Source organism: Astatotilapia calliptera, chromosome 11 (assembly GCF_964374335.1).
Source record: "Astatotilapia calliptera chromosome 11, fAstCal68.1, whole genome shotgun sequence".
NCBI classification, from domain to species: Eukaryota; Metazoa; Chordata; class Actinopteri; order Cichliformes; family Cichlidae; genus Astatotilapia; species Astatotilapia calliptera.
Genome location: NC_137432.1, coordinates 15,307,326 through 15,324,279, shown reverse-complemented (window position 1 = coordinate 15,324,279; position 16,954 = coordinate 15,307,326). Strand labels below are relative to the sequence as shown.

Here is a 16,954-nt window from a genome sequence, read left to right as displayed (position 1 = left end):
AGGCTCCCTTCTCTCTGTGTGGCTGTGGATTTCACCGCTCTTTCACTTCTCCCTGGCCTCACCTCTCTCAACATCCATCTGTAATGCTCTCATTTTTCCTGCCCACTCCTCCACCACTTTCTCCCTCTCAGCCCACCTTCTTGCTCTGCTCGCGCAGCGCGTGTGTGTTAAAGGGATGATCTTTTGATGCCCTCAGTGTGTACGAGTGCTTTCTCTCTACTTTCAGTGGTTGGCCATTGTGTTTGCAACCGTCACACCGCTCTCCCACTCACTCCATCAGAAACCAGGCTTGTGTAGGGGCCTAAATGAATATTGATTCTCCCTCCAGTGCTGAATAGTGCTGGGGGGGGGGGAAGAGAAAAAAATGCAATGAACAGAATGGGCCTGATGGGGGGACGAGATGAGAGGATGGCGATTAGGATGATGGTGATCATGATGACGATAATGATAATGGTGATGATAATGACGGTGTTAGTGATCAGAAAGCTTGATGGGAACCATCAGTTGATGCATGTATGTGCATGTCGCCTGTACGATGCTGCTGCACTGTATGCACGATAGCATCGTGCTGCTGACATAACTATCAACAGCGCTAACTGCCAAGAAAACAAATGTGGGCACACTTGTTAAAAATTAGGCTCAATCTTTATTGTCAAAAATGAAACTGCACTCATGTTTTGTTTTTTTAAGCAGGCCTTCCACACAATGAAGGACTGTCAAAAATCTAAAACATATAATTGTCATTGCTTTACTTTTCGCTACACAGAAAATATGTATAAGGTCTATTTGGGAAATCATTCATCGTATTACTGATTTGGAACTAATAGTACACACACACACAAAGGATTTGAAGAAAAAGAAAAGATTGCTCACACAAATTAAATCACTGCGTTATCAAAAGAAAAAAAAACATCTATTTTGCTACAGAAAAACTTTAGGTTGCAACATAAATGTACCACAAAGAAATCAAAAAGCAAGAAAAAAAAACCTGTTAGCTCTGTTATAAATGAAAAGATAGACTTTCTTTATAATAACTTGTTTAACTCTTAGCACATTAGAAGCATTGTAAAAATATTTCATGACAATGTATACTCATTCATTTCCTTAAGTTGCATTAATTAATTAAAGCAGTCTTGGCGGCTGTGTGGATTGCAGGTTAGCTCACTTAGCACCAAAACCTTTTTTCCTTTACTGTCGCTTTGAATAAACGATGTTTAACCTGAGTTCAGTGTAGCCCAAGAGAAGATGGTAGAAGTGATGTACGAAGTGAATGAAGCAGGGTGAAATTAAACAGAGACAATGCAGAACACAACATCTGGGCTAACGTGAGCTTTAACCTAGCTAAACAGGGGAAGTGAAATAAAATGCCCAATGTGAATCTTTCAGGGATGTCTCTCTCCTCTACCCTTCCAGGACAATACTGCGAGCAGCTCAATCCAGGTACACCACTATCTCTTCTCCTGTCTGCTGCTCCGCCTGGTGCACCTCCCCGTCACCTGTCCCGGCCTCTCCATACACTTCTCCCTCCACCTGTAAGGTGCAGTTGTCCAGCTCAGTCACAATGTAGTGCGTGCCCTCATCATTGACGATGACCTGGGTCAGGCCTTCCTTCATCATCTGGGACGCGGCGAGTTGCAGCACTTCCTGCATGTCCTCCTGGCCGGTCCCCTGGATGACCTGCACCTGCTCCTCCCCCTCCTGCTTCCCCTCCCCCTGCACTTCACTCTGCACAGCCTCAGCTATCTCTGGGGTCAAGACCTCATGAACGATGGCTGCCTCTCCTTGTATTTCCTCCTGATGGCCCATTTCGCTGACTGCGCTGAGCAGAGCATCGAGAGCTGTGGAGGACTCTGAGACAATGTGACTTTGTCCACCAGCAGCTGCGACTGCTACCCCTCCTCTGGCCACAGCCTGAAACTCCTTTCTGGCCTCCCCTGACTCCAAGACCACGTACTGGGTGCTGCCTCCAGCCAGGTGGGCTCCTGCGGATGCCACTTCCCTGCCCGAGGCTATGACTTGTCCGTCTTCAGTGATGTGGAGCACCTCGGCCACCTGGCCGGCCATGGCCAGCGTCTGCAGGGTGGCAGCGGCTGACTCCTCGAGGGTCTGGTCGATAGCTACCTCTCCGTCACCATAGCCCTGGATGATGATGACCTGTTGGATCTCGTCATGGCCCGATAACTCAGAAGAGTCTTTCCTGTGCAAAGGGGAGCCCATATCCTCTGCTTCCACAAATGTAGCCCCCTGGCCTTTCAGACGACACTCAAAGGACTTGGAAACGATACCTGGGAAACACAGTGATGCATTTCTTATTAGTTAATATGTTTGTTATAAGCAGCCAATAATGACATAAAGAAGCTCCATCTACCAGACTGCTAGAAATTAAAGAAGGAAAAAGGTGTCTGAGAGTGACTGCAACCTTCCTGTCATTCTAGCAGCCAGTATGACACAAAGGATCTTTTTGAGGCCCAATCACAGCATAAAAACATGAAAGTCATTTAGTGGCTAGATGGACAGGATCTCATTTAAAAGTGGCAAATGAGGAGTGCCAATTACTGTCTGTACCACACATGGCAATGCATATATTATTCTTTCTTTCCTATGTGTGTGTGCATCCATCACTGTGTAAAAAAAAGAGAGAGAGGAAAACTACATGGAAAGTTGACATAAAAGGTGATGTAACACTTCACGTATTTGTGTCACTTAATGCATGAAAGGAGACAGAATATGGAGATATTCTTCTGGCGGGAGAGTGCGGTGAGATACGGCTGGTGCTAATTGAGCCACACTGTGCCCTCTCAGATCACAGGTTGCCATGGCGTTTCCAAGGTGATAGGAACAGTGTTAGAAATGCCATTGTTTAAACAGCGCCTGGCTTAGACACTTGTAGACTAATCTATGCAGAAAAATAGGAATTTGAGAGAGTGAAAAAGGGACTCTCACACCTAGGTTGCTGAGTGCAGATGAACTTACTGTAAAATAACTGTAAAAAAACAAACAAACATACATTGTCATTTCAAATGTACATTGGTTTTACAAACACCATAGGAAAGACTTTCCTAACTTCTTAGGAAATAAAACTGTACTTTTTTTTCTTCTCCTTCCTTTCTTTCTAAAGTTTCTAAAATGCTAACATTGGAGGTACAAGGTTTACACCCAAGGGCAACACACAAGATCATACAGATCTCACAGTACATAAAGGAAAAAACTCATCAATCATTGATATTCCTATCTACAGCTAACATTTAATGTCCTCCACTCACAGGGTGGACAATGTGATCAGAAAGTCAGAGTTATGCCACAAACAGCTTCTGACCCAATGGTGCCACGTCCTCCTCAAACACGACCAGAAACACATTCGTTTTAACTCCCACACTTACTAGCCAAATAGAAAATGACCATTCATTCTTTGGTGACAGCAAAACAGATAATACTGCAAAGGTGCTTTTGGAATAAACAACATTTTACACAGCTGTAGGTGAATGAAAGGAAACAGAAAACCCTTTATGTATTACAACTGCTTCTGACAAAAGAGTGAACTATTAAGGCTTAGATGGATAGAGCAGAAAATTCTACTTGGAGGCGACAAAGTTAAAGATTTTTAATACAGTCTGGCCTTTTCTAGCAACTAAGTAGCAACCTCAAGGGCAAAAGAAATTTACTCATTCTAAAAAAGCCACTTCAGAATGGCCCCAGGATTGTCTGAAGCAAGGCTTACGTGGCCAGTCGAGGAGCTTTCTGTAAGACCTTGCCACAAGTCACTTAAACAAAACCTCTCAAGTGTATTTAGAGTCTTTCTGCCTTTTTGAGTATTTTTAATTGTTCGACAAGTAACACAGCTTTCTGTGTCACTCAGCGCACCACCGACAAATCTGAGCTCCAATTAGAAATTGTGAAATTCTAATAAACAAGTTTTTTGTTTCTTAGCGTTAATTATCAAGTGTCTCTTTTTTGGACACACATAGACAGGTTTGCTAGCGTTAGCGGATAACTTAGTGCTTCACCCCTTTTTTAAGGGTCAACTATATGGTCACGCCTAGCTCTGGTGGCAACCAAAAATACCAAAATCAAGGCTTTAAAACAGACAATAAACCATGGCTAAGTGGATCTTTTATATATAGTCTATGCTGGCAACACAGCTTTGATTAATTCCGTTGTTTTCATTCTAATTCTGTTGTTTGTTTTAAACTTCCGTTGTTTTCATTCAAATTCTGTTGTTTTCATTCAAATTCTTTTCTTTTCATTCTAATTCCATTGTTTTGATTCAAATTCCGTCGTTTTCATTCTAATTCCGTCGTTTTCATTCAAATTCTGTCGTTTTCATTCAAATTCCATTGTTTGTTCTCAAATTCTCTTGTTTTCATTCAAATTCTGTCGTTTTCATTCAAATTCCATTGTTTTCATTCAAATTCCGTCGTTTTCATTCAAATTCCATTGTTTGTTCTCAAATTCTGTTGTTTTCATTCAAATTCCGTCGTTTTCATTCAAATTCCGTTGTTTTCATTCAAATTCCGTCGTTTTCATTCAAATTCCATTGTTTGTTCTCAAATTCTGTTGTTTTCATTCAAATTCCATTGTTTTCATTCAAATTCCATTGTTTTCATTCAAATTCCGTCGTTTTCATTCAAATTCCATTGTTTGTTCTCAAATTCTGTTGTTTTCATTCAAATTCTGTCGTTTTCATTCAAATTCCATTGTTTTCATTCAAATTCCATTGTTTTCATTCAAATTCCGTCGTTTTCATTCTAATTCCGTCGTTTTCATTCAAATTCCGTCGTTTTCATTCAAATTCCGTCATTTTCATTCAAATTCCATTGTTTTCATTCAAATTCCGTCGTTTTCATTCAAATTCCATTGTTTGTTCTCAAATTCTGTTGTTTTCATTCAAATTCTGTCGTTTTCATTCAAATTCCATTGTTTTCATTCAAATTCCATTGTTTTCATTCAAATTCCGTCGTTTTCATTCAAATTCCATTGTTTTCATTCAAATTCCGTCGTTTTCATTCAAATTCCATTGTTTGTTCTCAAATTCTCTTGTTTTCATTCAAATTCTGTCGTTTTCATTCAAATTCCATTGTTTTCATTCAAATTCCATTGTTTTCATTCAAATTCCGTCGTTTTCATTCAAATTCCATTGTTTGTTCTCAAATTCTGTTGTTTTCATTCAAATTCCATTGTTTTCATTCAAATTCCATTGTTTTCATTCAAATTCCGTCGTTTTCATTCAAATTCCATTGTTTTCATTCAAATTCCGTCGTTTTCATTCAAATTCCGTCGTTTTCATTCAAATTCCGTCGTTTTCATTCAAATTCCATTGTTTTCATTCAAATTCCGTCGTTTTCATTCAAATTCCATTGTTTGTTCTCAAATTCTGTTGTTTTCATTCAAATTCTGTCGTTTTCATTCAAATTCCATTGTTTTCATTCAAATTCCATTGTTTTCATTCAAATTCCGTCGTTTTCATTCAAATTCCATTGTTTTCATTCAAATTCCGTCGTTTTCATTCAAATTCCATTGTTTGTTCTCAAATTCTGTTGTTTTCATTCAAATTCTGTCGTTTTCATTCAAATTCCATTGTTTTCATTCAAATTCCATTGTTTTCATTCAAATTCCGTCGTTTTCATTCAAATTCCATTGTTTGTTCTCAAATTCTGTTGTTTTCATTCAAATTCTGTCGTTTTCATTCAAATTCCATTGTTTTCATTCAAATTCCATTGTTTTCATTCAAATTCCATTGTTTTCATTCAAATTCCATTGTTTGTTCTCAAATTCTGTTGTTTTCATTCAAATTCTGTCGTTTTCATTCAAATTCCGTCGTTTTCATTCAAATTCCATTGTTTTCATTCAAATTCCGTCGTTTTCATTCAAATTCCGTCGTTTTCATTCAAATTCCGTCGTTTTCATTCTAATTCCGTCGTTTTCATTCTAATTCTGTCGTTTTCATTCAAATTCCGTCGTTTTCATTCAAATTCCATTGTTTTCATTCAAATTCCATTGTTTTCATTCAAATTCCGTCGTTTTCATTCAAATTCCATTGTTTGTTCTCAAATTCTGTTGTTTTCATTCAAATTCTGTCGTTTTCATTTTAATTCTGTCGTTTTCATTTTAATTCGGTTGTTTTCATTGTAATTCCGTTGTTTTCATTCAAATTCCGTTGTTTTCATTCAAATTCCGTTGTTTTCATTGTAATTCTGTTGTTTTCATTCTAATTCTGTTGTTTTCATTCAAATTCCGTTGTTTTTGTTCAAATTCTGTTGTTTTCATGCAAATTCTTTCGTTTTTGATCAAATTCTGTTCTTTTCATTCAAATTCCATTGTTTTCATTTTAAGGCTTTATTATTATTAATAACCTTAGCTTTGCTGTAAGCTGTAAGATGCTAATGCTAATGACATGACAATGAATTAAAAAATGACTCTACACATAAAAGAAGAAAAGAAACTGATAATAGAGGACTGAAGAGGTAGTGTAACAGTTGAAGTGTAGATGGACAAGGTGATTTCTTTAAATCAAGATGTTTCCTCTCCACATGAAATGGTAACTTTAATGAAGAGGGCAATCAGACTGCAGCTTTGTTAAGAGGGAGCAGACTCTTCTCTTAGAAAGATATATAGTATACATTGTGCATTACAGCTTAAATACTCATAAGTAGAGTGTTCAACTCCCTGATTCTAACCCTCTTTATTCAGTCTCTCCTCTCATGTTTGAAGTGTCCTTCTAAATCTACCCTATACATCTATCTCATTACATATGCAGGTAAAGCTAACACTATGCATTTGTTTAAGGGCAAAACACGAAAAAAAAAAAGAAAAAATTATTGCGGCACTGCAGCACAGAGGCAACAAGTCTCTGTAGTAAATATCAATTCAGGCCCTGCTATTTGTAACCCAAGTGACAAGCGCTGTAGTTAGTGTGTGGAAGGAGTCAGTACTGTCAAAGGCAGCCAGAAGAAGGTGGCATTTTGAGCAGCAGAGGTTAGCTATTTACACAGAGCTACAGGGCCAGTGCTAACTGCCTACACCAAAATGCTTCGAGCTGAGAGGTCGGCCGGAGAGGACAATAACTCAGTGGCTGTTCAGTTTCTACCACTGCACCATAGAACCTGTTTGTAAGAGTGTGTGTGTGATTTTAGGAGAGAAAAAGCACATTAGTGTAGAAACTAATGAAGCTCGGGTGACTAAAGCTCAGTCTCTGCCAGTTTTTGTGTGAATCTCTAAGTTCACGTGTTGTTTATGTCAGCATTGTGGGTTAAGGTCAGGCTTTACCGATGTGTGTCTCTACCACATGCGCTCCTATTCCTATTTGTCTCTGCGTGTGCTTGCTGTGCTGCAAAAATGTGTTGGTGTTGTGCTGTGGGGGTGGCGAGGCTACGCGTTGCTAGTGTGTGTCACATTAGCCATGGGGTGCTGTCGGCGGGGCCCAGCGGCGGCCCGCTGAGGTTTATGGAGTGTCACTCAGTCGCCGCAGCCGTGAATCAAGTTAATGTTGCAGATCCCATCTCTTCAGTTGTCCTGCGCTCCCGGTGGAAGAACAACATTTGAACAGCGTGATTTGGCCCCGGCGAGAGGCTGATGCCTGTTTAATATGTGTTTTGAGTGTTCTGACTGACTGACTCCTTTAACAGGAAGAAGGAGAGAGGATGAGAGAAAGAGAGAGAGGTGCAGGCTGCTTTATTGGCTGTGATCTGAAACAAGATGGAGGCTCCCTGAGAAGAATAAAAGAACGGGAGGAGGAAAAGGATGCACAGACAGGTGATGATGTCACTCTCATTTCCAAAACGAAAGAAACAAAAAAACCTTGAGGTATGCTTTTAATGCTGATAATGAATTTGTACAGGGGATATAACACTGTATTTGAGGAAGCACTTTACTTCTTATATCAGATGACAGGGGTGATGGTGCTTTTACTGAACTATCAGATGACTAGTTTATAGAAGAATTTGCAAAGCAAACAGAAATATGGAAGAATCAGCGAGAAGAGCGCAGTGAACAGCATGATACATGTAAGGAAAATATGATCAGTATTAAATCAAAGGCCAATTTTCTAGTTTTCTTTCCAATTAATACCAGAAAGCACAGGGGATTGCCGGCACAACTACTTTTTGGGATCAGACCTGGCTGCACTGCTAGAATAGACTCATGCTCCCAAAAACTACCTGATAAAATTTGATGTCTGCTGCTAAGAAGCAACAGCACAATTTACAGGAAGTTATTTTAATGCCTGCAGTTGTTCACTGTTTGATTAACTGTTGGAGCATGATCAGAAAATAATCCAAGGAGGACACAACTGTGTGCACTGTATGGGGAGAAAAGTGCTGCAAAGGACTCTGGTCTCAGAACATGATAACTTTATATTAAATGAAACGCTACTGGAATTAAACATAACCTTATTCTGCTTGGGGGCTCCTCTGGAACCACTTCAATGACCATTTGGTGACCCTCAGACCTCAGTTTGATAACCATTCAGTGACACTTTGTTCTAGACACTATTCTGTGTGTAAGCATCAGTGCAGAAGCCTCACACACACGGTGTGTGGTACAGATGTGATTATTGATCAGCGGATCAATGTGCTGGCCAGCGGTGGGGGCCCAGGGGCTCTAAGTGGCATTACTTTAGCTCGGAGAGGCCGCCAAGGGAACGGTCAGACAGCACTTACCAGCAGTTAGAGAAATTAACCTTAACACTGAGACACCAGCACACACACAATCAATTACATTCACGGTAACACAGGTCAGGGTGCTGTGAATATAAGCTTACTCGCACATACACATACAATCAGGGGAGAGCACAGTGTGAGTCTTGTTATATTCATCAGGACGTTGCAGTAGTCAGAATCCTTAACTCAAATTTGTACCCCTCACTTTAACCTGGAAGTAACCAAGAGCAAGTCCTGAGTGGTTGCTGACAGTACAGAAGACAAAGAAATCAACCTGAATAGACACCACAGCGAGCAAAGTCAATTATACGGTATCAAACTATAACACAAGAAAGGGAAAAAAAGGCTCACCAAATCAATTACAAGGTCAATAACAGGACCATGAAAAAGCCAGCTTATTTTTGGAATTTTGCACAAAACCCTTTACAATCCTTTTACCAGGCGATTACCTTCAATTATAGATATGAAGCCAGCGCCTTAAAATGATGGAGACCCCTAAACCTGACACACTGTTGTTTGTGGAGGGATTTTTACAGATGAGGTGGTTTGTGAGAGTGTATGTGTGTCCGTTTGTGTCAGAAGCCTTTGAAGGTGACACTGTTAAGTAGATAAAGCATCACTTCTGGGTGGATCCAGGTCACCGAGGATGGCCTGCATATGATGATGTTCAGAGTGTGTCTGCATGGATGTCTGTGCACATGTGACTATTTTAATGCATATAAATGTATATTTGTGCGCACTCTATTTATTTTGGCTACATGATGGCAACATTTCTGTATTATCTACATACATTCATCCCCTCTATTCTTAAGTACTATGACTCTTCAACGCCCTGTTGGAAACTCTTTGAATTTGGCCAAAACACTCAAAGATGAAGGAATTAAACTTTAATGGTCAAAGCTCACGGAAATGTGACTTCATTAAACCGTGGCACTATATAACGAACTCACCCACTATGAATCACTTACTGGTCCTTAAAACCCTAATCTTAAAGCTTGCATTTGAAACCGAGACACCGCACGCTCATACAGTAGCATTATGACAGTTACAAGCAGGCCTGTCCTAAGGCACATCCTACGTTCTTCCTTTTTTTTTTTTTTTTTTTGCTGGAAATCACAATTTACAGCATTAACATCATGTTTTTTAATAATAGTATTTACTTTGGTCATATATAAAGTGGGCAGTAGGCTCATTTTCCCTTAGATGTCTTCATATTCTGATTTCATTTTACAACCAGAGGAGTCGACCCCTGCTGGTCATTAGAGACAATGCAGCTTTAAAGAAGATATGTCCATCCTTTATATAAGGTCCATGCACAAAAGATATTTGGCTTTAACTGAAGAATCCATAAATCCTTTAAATATAGATATATTTCGCACAGAAATCTAGTAGTGGCATGGTGGTTATATCATTTTTTTGTAAAACATATTTCATGCCATTGTATGCACCTGCATTTTCCTTGTTTACATTTTTTTAAAATGCATTTTAATATATTTAATCTTAATTTTAAAAACACACACACATATATGCTACTTTTGTCTTGAGTTTTATACTTTCTGAATGACTTTATTCACACACATGTTTCCTATGCATCTCTACATATGGGCAGGTGTGTGTTCGCGTGCCTGAGTGTGTGCGAACAAACTAGCAGGTCAGCCGAGGTCCAGCTAGCGATGACTCTACTTTGTCTGATAGGGACAGCCGTTACTGTCACCTTTAGAAATGCTATGAATCAATGCCAAGGAGGGACAGGCCGGCAGACCAAAAAACAACCAATTATACAGCATCCAGATTGACACTGGGTGGACAGGGCAGCGAGAGAGAGAGAGATGGAGGCACACTGAACTCACTCCAAGGACGAATAAACACAAGAGAATGAGGCCACAGACTGACAGGGGACCTTCTGGGCTGTAACACCAATACACTGACTTTGAGGGCCAATGTGAATCCATCAGTGACTAGGTGGACCTTAAAGAAAATGTTTAATGCTTTTTTCATAATTAATCGTGACAGAAATGAATGACTACATTGATATTTACTATTGTATTTTCTCCAGCCCACTAAAGTTTTGTTTTATGTGCTCTCTATTGTGTTCCCTTCTTCCTGTGAAAGGTTAAGTGTTTTTTTTATAGATTACAGGCTGCTTTTACTTTCATTGTTTTAAATGTTCCGAGACTGAGAAGAGCTTAGCTCTGGCAGGAGAGCTGTAAATAACCACAATTATTCTTTTCATGTTTTCCCCTCTGTCTGCCCATTTTGTCCTGTGGACTATGGAAGGGTAAGCAGATCAATCAATCAACAAACATCAAAAATCTGAAAATCATAACTACAGATTTTTGTGAGCTTGCAATTTCAAACAATGGCTTGAAGACAAAAAAACACCTCAAAACTAAAACAACACAATAAAAACAGAAAAAATGTGGATGTTTGCTAATGTATTACACTTCTTCCCACACACGCAACAGAACAAACATTCAAAATAGTTGTATTTTCAGAACATATACTAAATGTCAGCCACATATAATCAAGGACTTGGAATCCACTGTAGAAAAGCTTAAGAGTAGCATAATATGTTTTAACTGATTATAGTTTCAATGAAAAGCATCAAAGTGTCGTCTTATTTTCTCTCAAGAAATTCAAGAAACCGCCCACAATTTTCCAGCATTTTCTAATTGCTTCTTCAACTGGGGTCGTGGGGGGCTGAATATCCCAGCTGACAGACTGAAAGGCAGTGTACACCCTCGACATGTAACACAGAGAGACAAGCAACCTTAAAAAAAGGGACAAAGCAGCAGATTTGAACCCAGAACTTTCTTGCTGTGAGGCAACATGGCACCACTTTGCCACCCAAGTAGCAACCCCCAGGGCTGAAAAATGAAGCCGGTTGCTTCATTTTCTCTTGTCCCCCAGCATAACAACTCTATGTGAAGTGTTTTTTAAAGTTTTTTATTCCAAGCTGTTTTGGATTTTGTTAAGACTAAAGCTCCACAGCTCTCTGAAACTGACATATGGCCACTTGAGGACATTTCAGGTGTTGGTTGTCTAGGTAACCCTCTAATTTAATTTACTAAAACATTATATGTCAGTCATGGTATCCTACACTCTCATTGGTAGTCACCTTATTCACTCGCTTAGAAGAGAAAAGTTTCTCTTAGGTCCCGCCCATTTTGCATCACTGGCGGTTTTTCCCACCGTTTGAAGTCGCTGAATGTCAGCCACCTGGTGTTTGGTTGCTACGCTGCTGTAGATCACTTTCCAGTGTGGAAGCAGCTTTAGGGGCGGGGATGCTTTGATTGACAGCTGTCACGATAAGGGCAGCTGTAGAAGCAGCTGTCTGCCAGGTCTCCCCTCTGCTAACAGACTGAACTGGGCCACATCGCGGTGTTAAAGCATCAGTGCCTTTTGAAGCATTTTTAATTACAGTAACTGACAAATAATGTGGTCTGCTGTCAAATACAACCTCACAGTCTGTGCTTCACTTCTGGTAAGTGAAACTTGTATATTTCATTAACCTGTTACTCAGCACCAAACAGTAAACTGGGTCAGTTTCACCCTGTTTATTGATGGAGCTTGCTAACCAAGTTAGCTCCCATTAGCTTTCTTGGTTAGCAATGCTATATGGCAGTTGCACAAACTCCAAATGCAGACTCTAGAAACAAATATTTTTTTTGATTAGGAACACAAGGAACATTTTACACTTTCATGTCTGACATGAAAGTGTAAAATAAATAACCAAAATTCTTTTAACTGCAATAACATCTAAAGCACTGAACAATAAAATATACTACTCGAACAGCTGAGATTGAAAGGGTTCAAGAGGTGAGAAATACAAATGCGCACACACACACACACACACACACACACACACACACACACACACACACACACACACACACACACACACAAACGGAGTATGTGGTCAGAAGAAACACAGGTTGGTGTCCTGCTCTCAGCTCTTTTTCTGCTGACAGAGGATGACCCAGTGTGAGTCTAATCTGCTCCACACTAACTCCATCTACTTCATGTCCCCCATGTGCCCCTGAAGGGAGAGGAGGGAGAGAAACAGAGGTGAAAAGTGAAAGAGTAAAAGCAAGAAAAAAAAAAAGAAGACACAGCTTTATCTTTCTATTTCACCATTCAAAGGGGCAGGGATAGCTCAGTAGGTAAAGTGGTCGCCCCATGATCGGAAGGTCGGCGGTTCGAATCCACTTAACGGCTACCCTGAGGTACCCCTGAGCAAGGTACCGTCCCTACACACTGCTCCCCGGGCGCCTGCTTAGTGGGCTGCCCACTGCTTCACTGAGTGAATGGGTCAAATGCAGAGAAAAACAAGTAATTTCCCCATGGGGATCAATAAAGTATCCATTATTATTATTAAAGAGCTGTTGGTGTCATGTAGTTAATGAGTTAGTTAAAGTCTGGTAAATAAGTGTTTATTTTCAGTTACAAAGTAGGTGTCATTAAATACATCTTTCGAAACAGGCTAGATTTTTATTTGAGCCAAAAAGATTTAAGAGCAAGTGCTAATTATGCTCTTTTATGTGCTATTTTAATTTCGGAAAGAATTTGCAAGAAACTATGGTAACAGTGCTTTGTTTGCACATTTTTCACTAGACAGGAAAAGTCACGTTCGGACACCTGCTTTTAGAAATTAGGCGAAAACTGTTAAACATTTAAAAACTTAATGAACCACAACAGAAGGAAAAAAATGGCCTTACAGAAGAATAAATAAGTAATAAATGACAGTGCTGTCAGTTAATAGGTGACCTGGGCAAGCGGCTATCATTAGATGTTTCAAGAAAAACCGGCACTAATCACTTCCTGGAAGACCAGATGCAGAGGACTTTCAAAATAATAAGTGCAAATACAAAGGTTTCGTTAGCCAGTACAGTTGATGCAGGATGCACTGGCTCACAGGAAAGTCCCTCCACAAGATCAATGGTATGCTTTACATCACAACATGAGCATCATGTACCACAAAACACGGGCTGCTGAGGATTCATCTGGTTGGCTGCAGATGAAAAAAAGAAAAAGAAAAGCAAATGTGTGGGAGGTTGATACAGCCGCACAAAGTGAGGCCTGATCAACCTCAGCAGGGTTGTCAGTGAGAGGGCGTCTGGTGCTGAAAGGCCTGAAACACCTGATGACTGCAGGTTACATCACTGATTATGTGGCCTAGAAAAGCATCAGAAGATACATCATTTCAACTTTAAAAATGAGTAACCAGATATGACTAATGTATTACTTTTTGTTGGAGTGCCGGTTATTTCCCTGATGCTGTAAATCACAGCTATTTGCACTCTGCAGATGAAGGTCAGAAATGATCACAGTGTGATGGCCAGATGCGAGTAGCAAAGAATGAAACAGAATAGAGCGAGGAGGCGCGTAAAGAGCCCCATCCAAGAATCCAAGAGGGGCGGTTGACATATGAAACAATAACAAAGATCATAACACTTTTTCTTTCCCATATTCTCCCTCCTTCCCTCCTCTCGCTCTCCCCCATTAGAACTTCCTTCTATTCCTCTGTCCTGTTTCCTTCTTCTAACTCTCTCTCGTCTTTCTCTCAAACGCTCTGGAGGTGGACCTTTGATTGCTTCTTTAATTAGCAATGTCAGACGGCTCTGTGGATTTACTGGGGATGTCGAACTTCTGCAGATAATTGCATGCCTTTCCCTTTCTCTTTTGCTACCTCCCTCCCTCCCATCCTCCATCCATCCCTCTGCAGTCCTTTCACTATGTCCCCCTATCTATCCCTCTCACTCACTCTCCTATGATTTAATGATTAATTATGGATGTGAGTTTGAGAATAAAAGCTTTTTCACTAATCAAAATGAAATTTTCCCCCCATTCTGGTAATTACAGTGTGAAGATGATGTTGCTGATGTCTTTTTGTTGCCAAGGCCTGAACTGCGCAGTGATCTGAGGTCCGTCAAGGCGGATGAAGTGAATAATCGCAACATAATGGCTTGCTTCAAAATTTCTAAAATAAACTGGGTGGAGAAATGAAGTCAAAGTGGTCTCGATTGGATTGAGGGAGAAAGGGAATAAACAAAGAGACAGAAGCAGAATGCTTTAGAAAATCTTAGTACAGAGGCCCAGAAAGGGAAACAAAGTGAAGCCTAAATCTTCAAGCTTGACAACAGCCATCAGTCATTCAGGAATTATTGTCTTTGTCCAAAAGCTCTAGTTTAAAAATGCAATTAGAGTTGCAGCTCACAAACATTTTCTTTACCAAACTGCAGAGCATTTAAACTAAGAGTGTGTGAAATGTGGGAAAATAATCAAATATGTCCAAGGTGGTATTATTCATATTTATGTTAGCTGAAAGGATTGGCTGGTTAACTGTCTAAATCAGCGGTCCCCAACCCCCGGGCCTCGGACCCGTATCGGTCCGTGAGTCGTTTGGTACCGGGAGAGTTGAGGCTCAGGTGTGAAATGTATGGTTTTCAGGGTTTTTAATCGGTTTTCAGCGTTATTTTGTTATCGTTTTTATCATTAACTCTGTTTTCCTGGGTCTTTTCACGTGTGTTATGAATAAATCTTCTTTTTTTCGGTACCGGTACTAGTTTTATTTTGTTGTATTTATCCGCGACACCTTAAAGGCCGGTCCGTGAAAATAATGTCGGGCATAAACCGGTCCGTGGCGCAAAAAAGGTTGGAGACCGCTGGTCTAAATGACAGAAAATGACATAGTAACATCTGTACAAAGATAGTAATCAATTTCAGACAAAGCTGCTAAACAATGTAGCAGCTTCTCATTTGTAAGGGTTTGGTGGTGGTTTCTTATTACAGTGTGTTCATGTGCAACATCTGATTTAATGGCACAATTACCACCATCAACCAACTTCACAATAATGAAGAAAATTAGTATCAAACAAAATATACTGTAGATACTGGAAATCAGCTATTGTGACACCAAAAGCACGCAAAGGAGCAACAACACAACAAGTGCTGCAAATAAGCAATGATGGAAATACAGCACATTAGAACTGTATTGCCATTTCATGAAGTATAATAAGAGAAGGTCAAGCTTGGCAAAGTACCAAAAAACACTGGATCCTGGCAAGTCACAGACCAAGGTGTATCACGATGACAGATTTAAATGAGGAGGAAATTCATACAGTAATGCTTTGCTGAACACAGAGCTGATTTTCACTTTATACAAACAGTCCAGTGGCATGTCATCTTTGGTTGAAGTAACAGTTTAGCCACCTTCTTATTTACTAGAACATCACTGATGCCAGCTAATTCAAAGCCTGGCCATCCACACAGTATATCAACACAGAATATAGTATGACAAGCCCTTATTGTTCCCTATTCAGTGACTCATACGCGACCACAACACACACTCTCAGGCACACAGGTCTGTTTAGCTTAGTTTCCGATCCTCCCTGCCATATTTACTGGGTATTTACCTAACAGAGGCAGGCTGGAGATATTTATCGTCCTGATGGCTCTATATATAGGGCTGAGGAGCTCGGTGAGAGGAGAGGCAGGCGCAGTGGGAGGTTGCTTCTCTAATCTCCATCTCCAGGCTGACAGGCCTGAGAAGGCCCTAATGAATGGCTCTTTTCATCTACACGCCTGTGTGTATGTGACAGTATAAATATTTAGCAATATTGGAGTCAGCTCGTGATTTTACACAGATGGAGTGATTGATGGCTCAGCCCCCTGACGCATGCCAAAGACCATCCTGGAGATGTTATATAAACCACCACAGCCTCTCTCTCCCTCCATCATCATCTCCATCTCGTTCGTTCTCTATCTTTCACACTGCCTCCTCTGCTCTCCGCCTCCTTCCCAGCTTGTCTTCTCGCTGTCGATCCGCCCTCTGTGGCTCTGCCAATTTGCTTCACTGTTGAATTTCTATCATACACTGTGCTGTCTCTATGGAAGTAAGACAGGCTAAATCAGAGGAAAACAACCTGACAGGGAGAAAGCCTGGTATTGACACGTTACAGCATAAACCAGTTTAGTATTTTAAACTTTACAACAAGTATTTCTCATAAAACTGAGTGCTGACTGGAGGCACATGTTAAGAACTTTCTCTGAGAACTTTAAGCATTTAGCAAAATATTTAGTGAGTTTACAAAATGATGCATTAAAGAGACACATTAAAAATGGTGTATATAGGCTCTGTAGACCAACTCCAAATACTTTGTATGTGAATTGCAAGACAAAATGAATTATTTTCTATATTCACATAAAGGTGCATAAACAGTATATATGTATGCACAAACATACAGAAATACATGCACACCATGCTGTCATTGGTGTCAGAGAGAACCAGACCAGAGCTA

At 40.2% G+C, this 16,954-nt stretch overlaps 1 protein-coding gene across 2 annotated transcripts in view; it reads right to left on the bottom strand.

The window, feature by feature from the left end:
• Positions 1 to 626: 626 nt before the first annotated feature.
• Positions 627 to 16,954, bottom strand: part of znf407 (zinc finger protein 407) — a 170,209-nt gene continuing 153,881 nt past the window's right edge. For both annotated transcript variants that reach the window (XM_026183377.2, XM_026183378.2), the window contains exon 10: positions 627 to 2,285. In XM_026183377.2, coding sequence (XP_026039162.1) covers positions 1,432 to 2,285 — 854 coding nt within the window. In that variant the 3' untranslated portion in view covers positions 627 to 1,431. The remainder of the gene's footprint in view (positions 2,286 to 16,954) is intronic.